At 23.7% G+C, this 13,934-nt stretch overlaps 1 protein-coding gene across 6 annotated transcripts in view; it reads left to right on the top strand.

Moving 5' to 3' along the window:
- LOC123299774 (homeobox protein cut) overlaps positions 1 to 13,934 on the top strand; it is a 124,433-nt gene that overhangs the window by 64,954 nt on the left and 45,545 nt on the right. For all 6 annotated transcript variants that reach the window (XM_044882115.1, XM_044882114.1, XM_044882113.1 and 3 more), the window contains one exon: positions 837 to 989. In XM_044882115.1, coding sequence (XP_044738050.1) covers positions 837 to 989 — 153 coding nt within the window. The remainder of the gene's footprint in view (positions 1 to 836; positions 990 to 13,934) is intronic.

The raw sequence follows: 13,934 nt of genomic DNA, 5'->3' as shown, positions 1-13,934 counted from the left end.
TTTTCTTTGTAAAATTACAATGAATGCATAGTAATTTTACTTAAAAAAACACTGATCTTTTTAAACTTCTTGTAACAGGTGTTGTTGTGTCATATTTAGTTCTTTCCTGAATCCACCAATTTCATTCTTGTAATTTCTTAATCTGTTTTGTTTTTTTACCAAAATTAAAATAAAATCACAAAGATTTACAACATCCAGGAGTAAAAGTGGCATAGAGAAGCCACTCAGATTTCTGTATCTATAACATCTATCTCATTATTATTAGAGAAACTGAGATAGGTAGAAGAGTCGTATACCTGTCGCGCTTCCTCCTCTCACAATAAACTTTATGGCACGCAATAAACTTATAACAATGGTGACTTTGACTTAAAATAACTCGCCCACGCCTGATTTACAGGGACTTTTGAGACTATTACGATTTACGATATTTTATGTAATACTCGATACTCAAAATGAATTATAAATTGAAAAGAATTATATTCTCAATTTAAGTGTGTTAATCCAGATGTGGTAATTGCGGAACACTCTATATATTTTATTAATATTCTGTATTTTTTTTAACATATTTTAATAAAAAAAAAAAAACAAGCAGTTCTTTCTACACAATAATTTACAGACAAAAAAATAATAAAATTGGTCCAAAACAATAAACAAAAAATTCGATTACATTAATTTTGTCACAAAATATTTATTATTAAAATGACTTTTGACAAAAAAATTTATTGGAATCAGATGTGTGACATAGATTAACAAAATTCTTATAAATATATGCTTCTTATTTTTTTCAAAAAAAAAAAACTAATTTTATATTAAAACCTCTTTTTGTTTTGTTTCAGAGAGCGACGTTAGCGGAAAAAGAAAATGCATCATTAAAAGAACAATTAATAAATAACGCGAATAGTGGCGATCATAAAGACATTAACAATATGGATAAGGAAAATAATTCACGATCGAATTTAGAAGTAGAAGTTGCAACCAAAGATAAAGAGGTAACTTTATTTGACTTTTTTTTTTAATATTACGTCATCATTTAAAGAGAGATATTACGTCAAATTAAAACATTAAAAGTTTTTGTGTACAGAGTAGGTAATTAATTACCTAAGTTTTTTTTTGTTTTTGTTGTTTTAATTTGTGCAGAAATTAAAAATACATTAAAATATGAAATAATAAATAGAGCATTGAAATTAACAATCTTACTTAAAATTTTATGTAAAAATTAAAAATTATTTGTTAATATTTTTTTCAAAAAATATGAATTCATTATTGTTTTTTTATTAATTTTGAAGACGCCACCCACAACATTGATGTTGTAATTTATACTAATTGCAAACCAGTCTCGCAATAATTACTAATAATTATACCAGACAGCTAGTATACTTAAATTTTTTGAATCTGTTGTTGTATTTCTAATCAAAATGCCTAATAATAAATGATTCTAAACTTAATATACACAGTGTATTGAAACAATTAACTGTGTTAATATTTGGTGATTAAAATAGAGCACTCAATATAATTATCTTCAATATTTAATTTAAAACGAATGAACAAAAACAAAACAAAACAAGACAAAAAAAAACATGAATGAAATTTAATAAAAACCGACACTTTTGTCAGTCAAATAAATAAGAATTACTTTAAGTAGTCTCCATAATTAAATTAAAAAAGACATTTTCTTTACAGATGTTTATATTTATACTCATCATATATATACCAATTGTACCTATATTAACACTTGATCGTGTTTGTTTGCGACAATAAACGATATAGATGCGACATGATACGATCTGCAAACGGTTGAATCTTATTTCTTTTTTCACCTCTATGTTCAGACTTATAACATTTCTATCATTTATTAACGCATACATAGAATACTGCACAACGTTTCGTTTTTATTTTGCAACTTCCTCAGGAACCTTAAATATAATACATCAATGGTAACAACATATTCAAATAAAATCAATACTACTTATTTATATAAGCTTGCTTATCAGCTATATTTCTAAGGCTTTGGTTTCGTGAAAGATTCATTGCTTACGGCACAAAGTCATATTTCAAACCGAAATAGAAGACAATTTTCTTTCGTTTTCTTTTTAAACTACATAAGTTTCAAATTATATAAGGTACTTTGGCTTCTCAATTCTTTTGGCGGTCAATTTTGTAGCGAATATGTGGGGAATCCTCATCTTTTTGAGACAGTAAAATATGAGCCCAAGCAATAAAAATAAGGTGTGCTACCACATTTCTGGCATCTGGGATTTGGCATCAATACAATTTTAAATAATAATCGATTTAACAAAAGAAAAAATATTCTAAATAAACAAAATTTAAAAAAGCAAAATCCATTAAGTGTAATAAATTTTAAAGTATTTGTATTTTATTAAATTTTTTCTCTTTCTAAAATTCAAAAGGTCTTTCTCACAAAAAACACAAACAGCATATTGATTTAATATATGAATAGCAATTAAATATTTTTTTGATTTATTTTTATTAATATTTTTTGATTTTTTAAATGGTACACGAATTTTAATAATCATAACTTTTAATATTAAAAAAAAATATGAAAAATTACTTTAGAAAAATATTCAAAAATCATGTCATGTTGCAGACGCCAAATAAATAATTGGTTACACAAAAGAAATATTTAGAAATTGTTTTAACATGTTTTGATCAAAATGTATCTAAAGTCTGTCTCAGATTTAGGACATACATATTGAGAAAACTAAGCCATTTTTAAACCTTTCTTATCTAATTCCATGCATTCCTTTGGAATACAATCACGTGAAATAAAAGACATCAAGATATGGTAGAAGTATGTTTCAGTACTTCTGGAAGTTGGTGTCATTAAAAAATCGAGAATGCCTAAAGCACATAATAGATAATGAAATAAAATTCTTTTCATGACAAAAACATAAAAATATTTTGCAACAAAAAATATTGAAGTCGATAAAAAATATTAATTAAAATTAGAATCGAAAAAGTCGACAACGAAATCGAACGGATGTAACATTTCAAACATTCAAAGATAGATATATACATTTATTGACTGACTAAGAACTGACTAACTAAAAACTACCTACTAATAATGTACGGAAAGTTTCGGAATTATTGATGGTGATATTACCTATTACCATATTTACTATAAATGATGTTTATGTATGCTTCTTCGAATGAAACATTGTTTTTTTTTTTATAAAAAATGAACTATTTGCTTGTACAAATAGCTCGAAATGATGTAGACAATAAACATATCCAAAAATTTTCTCATATTGATTCCAATCCCTCATAATCACTTAATAGCATGTCTTCAATCAACTACTTTTAGTGTTATTTTCACTAATATCAAACATCATGTTTTAAGAAACTCTCTGTACCTATGTTTTAGTAAATGTATATAATATTGTATGAATTATTGGTTCGGTATGTCGCCCGGTCAATTCCTTAACTAATAACTGCCATGCACTTTGAACAAACAAACTCTTGACACTCATTAAAAAGTGTTTTTCATTTGGCATCAGTCACCTGCTCTTCTCTATATACATGCATCGTTCTTCGTTCGTTCGTTTCTCTCTTAAAATATTATAAACATGCAATCAACTAAACTTTTTGAGAGTTGAAATTATTATACATTTTACAAAAATAACTTTTTGAAATATTATTGATAATTATATTTTATATTACAAATTTTTTGATGAGGGAACCAACCGAACGAATCAAACGGAAATATGTTCGTTTTTGATAAAAATTAAATAAATTATTATTAATTTTTATTTATAATCTTCGCTCACGCACACTTACAAAAAATTTTAAACCGGAAATCAAATGATAAAGATATTTTTTAAAATTTTTTGAGAGAATCAATTGGTGTGAAATTCTTTTAAATTTAAAATTAATTTTTTTTTTAATCCAATACACATGCCATTTTTAATTAACCTTGATTAGGTAATTTTAATTGTTTAAATGACTTAACCTAAATTATTTACGCGTACTTTTATCATATTTTTTTAAATTATGATAAATAAATAAATTTTTAAAAACTATGTAATAAAAATTTGATAAAAAATTGTATTATTTTATTATTAATTAAATTGAAGGGGACGAAATAATCTAGCTATTGTAATCTTCAGGATGCAGTAACGATTAAATAATTCAAAAGAAAATCAATGGTCACTGTAAATTTTAAGTGCTTTAAGAAATTGAACATGTTATCTCAATTTAACATTTGGTTAGACTCAGAACTCTAATTAAAACAATGATTGTCTTAATTAATACTGAACCATTTATGTGAAGGTCACGATTCAGACTTTTTTTTAAATATATATTTTTTTTGATATAATCTCATAATTAATTATTTTACGTTGGTTAATAAAAATATTTCTAAACACACACTTAAAAAACTAAAAATAAATTAAAATTAAGGTATTGTATTTTAATTAGAATCGAAATATTCCATAATAAATTCAAGATTATGACGAATAAATAATTTTAATTTTTTTATAAACATATTTTTAATTACTTCTGTGTTATAAAAATTAATTTGTGGTATAATAACAAAAAACGTTTTTTTTGTTATTTTTGGTTCACATTGTTTTAAATAATATACTTATTTATTAATGTCGATAAAGTGGAATGCGATATTATTAATAAATAAATTAATAAATTAATAAATAATAAATAATTTTTAATGTCATTATTTTTATTGAATCGACATTTTATTTATATCAAATTACACCGTGGAAATAAATACAAATTATTTAATAAATATTTATATTTATTAATAAATAATAATATATTGTTTATCGCTTTTCAAAATAAAAACAGTATCAAATATTATCCAATTAAGATTAGCCAATTACATAAACAATTTATTAATTTAATCTTCGATAAATTAATTTTTTCAGATGTTTTTATCTCAGTTTAAATAAATAATATAATATTACCTAACAATTTTTTCGACACTGTAGGTATTCGAGTTTAAAATTATTGATACACATGACTTCAGTGGTAAACAAGTCAAAATAGTTGGAGGAACAGTCAAAAGTTATATTTTATGTAATCAATTAAAAATAGTACATATATTCGAAACTCGAAACTCATTAGACATATCCCATCGAACGGAACAAATAACGGAAATTGGAAGCAATTTATTTTAGACTATTGGAAACTTCTAAATTGCCAGTGTAATTTTCTTACATGAAATTATCTAACTTAAAATTGGATTTTCTCGAATTTAAACCATCCATAAAAATTAAGTATTATTAATAATTATTATTTAAAAAACAAAATTTTTTTATTACATGTCAATATCCTTGGAATATTTTTTTATAATATTTGATATATGATGGCACGAGTATTATAAAATAATAAAAAATTATTAAATTTTGTCATTGATCAAAGTTTAAACTATTTTTAAACAATTTATTGTTTAACACAAAATTGTTAACAAACCAACAAAAAAATTAATTGTTATATAAATTACAGAATTAAGAACTAAGCCACAAAATTGTAAAATAAGTAAATGACGTTATAATTCAGTAGTTGAATTTTAAAGATATTTATTAAGTTATTAATTTAACTGCATAAATTCATCGAATTCAGGGGAATCTTATCAATCAATTTACATTTTTTGTTCTTTCTATAAACAAGTTATTTTTCGATAAGATTATAGAAAAGTTGCTAATAATACTAATATTTGCATATGCTACATTTTAATATAATTATATACAGATAATTATATTAACGACGTAAATTCGACTAATTAGTTAAATATTTATTATTTGATTTAATTATTCAGATCAAGGTATATTTTTTTTTTTATAAAAATTTGTTTGTCATAAATTATATCGTAAATTTTTACTTATCAGAAAGGTAATCACTAATATATAACACAAAAGTGATCTATGTAAAGTCTAACAGGGCTTTTACGCATGAGTTACGTAGTCTATCGATGATTCACTACAGAAAGAATCGTGAAACTTGAAATTGGCAAAAAATAAATTCAGTATTTGATAAAAAAAGTGTCATATTAATAATGATGTCATAAAAATTCCTGATCGCGTAATTTTAGGATAATTGTTTCAAGATTATCTCGATCAAATAATTTTATTTTTAATTAAAAAATTAATAATTGGTTTTATCTTTACGAAATATCAAAAATTCCTGAACAATTGAAAATAATTTATATAAAGAATTTCAATAAGAATAAATTATTAATATTTTTATTATAATAAAAATGACATTGTGTCATATACAGCGTGTAACAGAAAAATTTGGTGAGAATGCCACACAAACTCTGTGAAATTTCAAAAGTCAGGTTGTTTATTTTATTAAAGCTCTTAAAGAATTGCAATATTTTTTTATCAATATTTTAAAATTTCAAGTGCGTTGTATAATTGATTTTTGTTTGGTCTCAATAAACCACTTCAAACAAGTAAGGGATGTTTAAGGCGCTTTATAAGTATCCTTTTTTCTCTAAATACTTAACATTGTTGATTGAATTTATTTCTTGTATAGGTAATGAATTTCGAACCAAATGTAAACATTTAATTACAATTTTTTTCTGTGCTATAAACAAAATTAAGATAAAATCGAATGATGTAATAATTAAACAGAAATAATATTAATCTCATTACTATGTAAGTGTAAAATTAATTAGAAATGATTATTGTTTAAATAATAACAATAAAAATTTATTTATATTTTTTTGTTAAATCAGCATTCAATGATTATAATATTAACGAACCCAAGAGCAAGCAGTTAGTTGATATGTTTTGAAGGTATTATTTTTTTTTTAATTGATACATTAATAAAATATAATACCTACATATTATTTAATAAAAAAAAATTTATTATTATAATAATATTTAATAAAAATTGCAATAATATTCGCTGATTATTCTTTTTTTGATTTCAGATAAAAAAATAGTTTTGTAATTTAAGTACAATGATTTGTTTCGTAATAACATAGACGTATTAAAAATAGAATTGTAGTGTTCGATTTGAGTTTGGAAAAATCATTATTAATAATAAAATAAAATATGTAAATAAATAAATTAATTAATTTAAAAAATCAATAATAATTATTAATACTGAATTTATGAAAGTATTTATTATATTCTCAATATATGCAAATAAATAAAATATAAATTTTCAAAGTTGACATAATCAGAACATTATTATAATAATTTGTCACAATATTATCGTATATATGTTCTATTTAGAAAAATATGTATATAATAATTATATTATTACAATATCTATCAACACAATATTCCCATACAAATCTATAAAGTTTATTTTTGTAATATTTATAAAAAAATATGTATAACAATCATTGATATAAAAGTTTTCATAGATGTATTGAAATTCTTTATAACATTTTATATAAAAATATTGACTGAAAATTTGATGTGTGTGTTTCATTCAAAGAATCTACATGTTTGAATTATAAATTTTATAAATTCTTTTGAAATAAGAAGCCTAAATCACTTAGGAATGTAAGTTATAGATTGAAACAGTATGTTTCTCGAAGAACCTAATCTTTCCACCACAATAGGGACTCGAACTAAATTTTTGTTATCACTTCAGATACAGAATTCTCACTTCACGAATAACAAAGTAATATAAAAGATATAAACGTTTAGAAATCCTAATTAAACAAAGAGGAAGATACTCACTAGTAACGCCATACGTGAGTATCGCCATAGAGATTACATATAAAACTTTATTTTGCTAAAAGGAGATGGGAAACCTTTGAATGCAATCTTTGATTGCTTATAATTTCTTCGTTTTTTCATCAATTTTAATTTCACTTTCAAATTTTGTCATGGTATCAAGTCTATTGGTACATTTTTATGGGTAATATGGCCTACTGAAACATTTTGGAGCTTCTTATCCAGTTCTAAAGTAAAGGTTCTCGCATGGCAAAGTGATTCTCTTCATAATACTTTCTTGGCTTCCCATCGCTTCCACCATCAATTCAAATAAATAATCATATTGTCAAAACAGCTAATGAAATATAAATCTATTAGAAACTTGTATATCTATGAACTATAAAGATAATAGTATAATATACACTTTCAATATAAAAAAAAACACATGTTTAATAAAATAATATTGTTTATTTATATAAAATTGGAACAGATATAATTATATAACATAAATGTTTTAACACAATTGTTATCTCTATATATTGACTGCCTTTATATTATTGAAAGCATATTATATACATGTAACCATTTATACATATCTCTCATACAAACACTTACGACTTCACTTTATTAAAATACATAAATATAAATGAAATAGACTTACTATATACTTGAATATACAATTTTATAGTTGGCTCTTTATTTATTGATAACCATTTAATGTTTTTTGTAAAGTATTTATTTTAATAAATATTTTATATTTATTTATTTTTTTGTCATATAATAATATAAAAAGTTTTTTTTGTGCAAAATATTTATAATCTATGAAATTATAGTCGAAACTTACGAAATACACTTGAGTTCACTAACATGTGTGGTGACATTGTTAAGCGAGCAGAAATTACTACTTTTGAGAGAATCACAGGCTTAAAGCTTAAAAAACAGCGATGATTCATTCATACATTTGAAGATTATTCTTGTAAATTACTATGGCTTTTTAATATCCATCAATTTTAAACACATTTGAACGTATTTTCAAGGATTTTATGAATGTGGAAGCAATGGGAAGAATAAAGATTTGAATTTGGTCGAAATTTTACTTTTTTCTTACACTTGGTAATAATTTTTTTACGTCAAAGATTTTTTATAAACCTAAAGAGGGGATCGAGCCTAATTTTTGTTTATCACTTCAGGTTAGGTATACACTAGTGACGTCATACGTGGGTATCGCCATAGAGATTGCATATAAAAATTTGTTTTGCTAAAAAAGGAGATGGGAAATCTTTGAATGTAATCTTTGATTGCTTATAACTTCTTCGTTTTTTAATCAATTTTAATTACACTTTCTAATTTTGTCATGGTTCCAAGTCTAGTTTTACATTTTTATGGGTAATATGGCCAATTCGATATCAAGATTATCCCCAAGAAATAAAGATCCATGAAAACATTTCTCTATAATTTTTCGACAATTCAATAAAATATATTTCATAGTCTATAATTATTGGAGAATGATATAAAGGCAATATAATAACGTAGGACTATACTATACTGTCGACCGGAACCGGAAGTTCGTAGCACAGTCACTCGCCAACAGTCGTCGACGTTTATGTTATCGCAGAGCAGAGCAATAATATATATAAACAAACACCAGTTTCTTATCAGTTATATATATATATTTTTGTTTGGCTGTTGTCTACACTATATATTTATATAATCGCTATTTTATAGAATTCAACTTATTGGTTTTATTTTATAAATGTTTTAACAAACATATGACAAAAAACATTTTATATATATATAAAACAATACATTATAGTTTTTGAAATACAATCCACACTCATGTGATAAACAAATTCAATACTATGTAAAACTTTGTTAAAACGGCAAAAATACTATTTTTTTACTCGATAAGATAAATTTTTTTTAATTTTTCATTAAAAACTATATTTTTTTTATTAATCACTATTTTATATCGATTATCGGATAATAAAACTATGGCGCGAGTTTTTTTTTTTTGTATTTATTTTTTATTTACACGTGTCTAGTGTTAAATTGTTTCACATAATTCTATTGTTTATTGTTGTTGTTTAATATTGTTGTTCGTTTAAACCAATTAAACAATTTAATTTTGTTTATTTTTATTTTTTTATCTATGATTTTAATTTATATAGCAATAGTTTTTTTTCTAAATTATGTTATTTATTGTTTTAAAAATATCTGTAGTCTCAATAAATTTAATCGAATTTTATTTAATTGGTTGATTTTTGTATTTTAAGACGCAAAACTAAAATTAAATGTACAAAAAGATGCATAAACAGTTATACAAGTAATAACGATCTAATTGATTTTCATGATGATTGAAATAGGCTAATTTGTTTTCATGTTGATCGATATCATATAATATTTGTTGACTGTATTTTTGGGAGTTCTACAAAAGTAAAGTTAATTTTTTACTGTGATTTCCGAAACTACTTTTCTATAATTGAAACATAATAATATTATACTGTATATCTACTTGTGCTTCTCCCTGTACGTACTTGATTTATTCTATTTTTGAGGAAATTGGCTTAATTTCTTAGTTAAGAAGAGCAAATAGGTTAATATAAGCATAATTTCTCTGAGCCTCCACCATCAAGATCTAATTAAAACGAATAAATATTATTATAATATGGAATCATTATAGAAATAAATACATGTTTTTAGTATACATAGAGTATTAAAATATGCAAACAGGTAAAATAAATATAAAATAAACTCGACTATATAAAATGTAATATATGTTTGAATGGCATATGAAATATTTTATAAATATTATCTTAAAATATTTTAGTGTATTAATAGCTTTAACTATAATACAGTATGTGTACTAAATCAATAGGTATATATGGTGTACTTAATCGTAATTTTTTCTTTGGGGTTAAGGATTTTTTCATATAGAATTTCGAACGATACTATAAAAAAAAACTCGCCTGAGCGGCAAATGAATCAGATTTTTTAATTTATTGGGTCAAAATAACTTTATATACTGAATTTTATTGAATTCGTAAACGAATAATTTTTGTCGAATTTTTCGATTTTTTTCTAAGGTACCCTTTAAGAAAATTGCAAAAAATCGAAAAAAAAGTTATCTCTCGTAATTCGATAAAAATCAGTTTATAAGGTAAATTTGACCTAAAAAATTCAAAAATCGTATTCATTTAACGATTGGGCGAGTAATTTTCGATTTAACTCCAAAAATCGATCTGAGATATCGATTTTCTCAGAAACTATTCGACCAATCGTTAAATGAGTACGATTTTTGAATTTTTTGGGTCAAAATTACCTTATAAACTAAATTTTATCGAATTCCGAAACTAAAAATTTTTCTCGATTTTTTTCGATTTTTACTAAGGGGTACGTACCCCTTAAAAAAATTGCAAAAAATCGAAAAAATTTTTATGTCACGTAATTCGATAAAAATCAGTTTATAAGGTCAATTTGACCTAAAAAATTCAAAAATCGTATTCATTTAACGATTGGGCGAGTAATTTTCGATTTAACTCCAAAAATCGATCTGAGATATCGATTATCTCAGAAACTATTAGACCAATCGTTAAATGAGTACAATTTTTGAATTTATTGGGTCAAAATTGCCTTTTAAACTGAATTTCATCAAATTTTGAAACTAAAAATTTTTCTCGATTTTTTCTAAGGGGTACCCCTTAAAAAAATTGCAAAAAATCGAAAAAATTTTATTGCCTCGTAATTCAATAAAATTCAGTTTATAAGTTATATTTAACCCAAAAAATTCAAAAATCGAGTTCATTTGATCGTTGGATGCACAGTTTCTGAAATATTTCCAAAAAATCTCACACGACGAACGATTTTTCGAATCCATTTCAGGTCATTTTTTATAAAAACATTTGTTGTAATAAAGTTGATTGTTCTATAATGTTTTTTTCTTGATAAAAAGAATATCTTTTCAAGAATCTGAAGACATATTTATGGAAACCTTCATCTATTGGCTAAAAACCTTGAACAGTTTCTGTACTTCCAGCTTTTTAAGTGGTAGTTTGACTTTTCTTAAGGTTGTATGTTGTTTGTAAAGTCATCGAGTCATATTATATACAGCGATATATATGTATATAAAATATTTATTTCAGTTTTAAAGTTTATCAGTAATGAGAATCTATGAAACGATAAGCAAATAATTCCCTGTTATATGAATAATTGTAACGTTTAATTTATGACTTTTTCGGTTTTAAAACTATACCTACTTAGAGGTTGCTTATTCTATGAATATTTTTACAATGGCGGATATATATATATTTTTTTTTTATAGTTTTGCTTAGAAAATTTTTTTTAATGATTTAATCGATAAGTTTTATTAGTTAGTTAAATAGAAAATATATATATCTTAAGAAAAGTCATTAAATTTTTTTTTTATGCGGAAAAAAAAAATTTATTAGTTCCTATTCTCGAAAATAGTTGGATCAATTAAATTTTTTTCTATAAAATTACAAATCATGTTTTATTTCATCGTAAATCGTTCAAATCAAATCACAGTCGTAAAGACACACAATTAACAAAACTTTTTAAAGTGAGTTTGATTAAATCCGCCACTGATACTCCCAATAAATCTACCTATATATACAACTTATTAAAATTTATTACATTTTACAGAAATATAATATAAATCCTTAAACCTTCTATGATATAATCAGTTTTATTAAATATGAAAACATATGAAAATTTTACCTCCTTCGTTCTTTAAAATATTCCACCCAAAAATTATCAGAAGTAATCAATAACATCCATTTCTACAAAACCTTCCCACTTGAAACCACCTTAAATCAGAATTATTACTATTTTATTTGTCTTGTAATTAGGTATTTAAATTCATACTTAGAAGGAACCTTATATACGACATTGGTCATATTGCGTGACAAATATCTTCTTACAACTATCAGAGAACGTTTTTAGTAACCTATAACTTACTTTCTCTATGATTTAACAAAATTATTCAGTTTATCCCTCTCCCTAAAGTTTCACTAGAATATGCAATTGTTTTATGCACATTTTTTAAGGTTTCATGGTAATAGTTTTTTTTTTACCGCCGAATCAAAAATAAAATATCTTCAAAAATATAAGATACCTTCGTAATTTATTTTTAATAATCAGATAAGAATAGTTTTTTTGTTACGCTCTCACACAAAAACTACTGAATGGATTTAAATGAATCTTGACAGTAATACAGCTCTTACATCAGAATAACACGAGCTATAATTTATAAAGATGTATTTAAAAAAAAATTAAACAAAATTATATTTATTGTTTTGACATTTCATAAAACAGGGTGAAGAAGAAACAATTTATGGACATCTGATCAACTAAGGCTATAAACCCATTTTAACTTTGCTTAAACCCTTAAACATTAATAATTTTTAAAATTGTGACAAAATGTTTTATGATAAAAAAGCGTTTTTTAATAAATGGACAGTTAATTTATTTTTAAACAGGAAATGAGCTTAATTTCTCACTTAAACGTGATAAATATACATGAAAATTACCACCATTAAAAGATAGTATCAGAACTATCAATAAAACTATCAACGGAAATAGAGTCATTATACTCGACAACGAAAAAAATAAATAAAAAATTGACAATATTTATCAAAAAATGAAAAAATAAAATGATTATTCAATTGGGACTTTAAATGGAACTGAAAAATATCAAGATAATAATTGTCAACTAATTTCTCAATTCCCAATTGAGTTATTTTCTATTATAAAATAAAATATTTATAGGTAAAAATAACATATTTTATTATGTTTAAAAAAATAATCATAAAATAAAATAATTCTATTGAAAAGAGTATTTATATATTGACGGTAATGTAGTACCCTACTTTAACGACCATACACTTAAATAATGTTATATGAGAAAATATTATGTATATTTTAGTTTATTTAACGATACCAATATCACTATTAAATAACACTATTATCTAGCTGTTCGATCATTTCGAGTTGTTAATATTATTATTGTTTTTGTGTTGTTGAATGGTTGTACTTAAAATTGATGATGTTTGAATACATCACGCCACTTCAATTATAGTAATTTTTATTTACACTATTTATTCCAAAGTAGGTATCTTGTTTAATTCATATCAAAAAAGTTAAAAGTTCTTAGTTTTCAAGATAATTCGCCTAAAATGAGAAAAACACACAGTGTTGACTTATTTGACTCATTTTCTTTATCTACTGTGGGAGCATAGGGCATCCAAAAGAGCTGTTCACTCGTCTCTG

Source organism: Chrysoperla carnea, chromosome 5 (assembly GCF_905475395.1).
Source record: "Chrysoperla carnea chromosome 5, inChrCarn1.1, whole genome shotgun sequence".
NCBI classification, from domain to species: Eukaryota; Metazoa; Arthropoda; class Insecta; order Neuroptera; family Chrysopidae; genus Chrysoperla; species Chrysoperla carnea.
The sequence above is the reverse complement of the archived record's forward strand: the minus strand, read 5'-3'. Positions and strand labels throughout refer to the sequence as shown.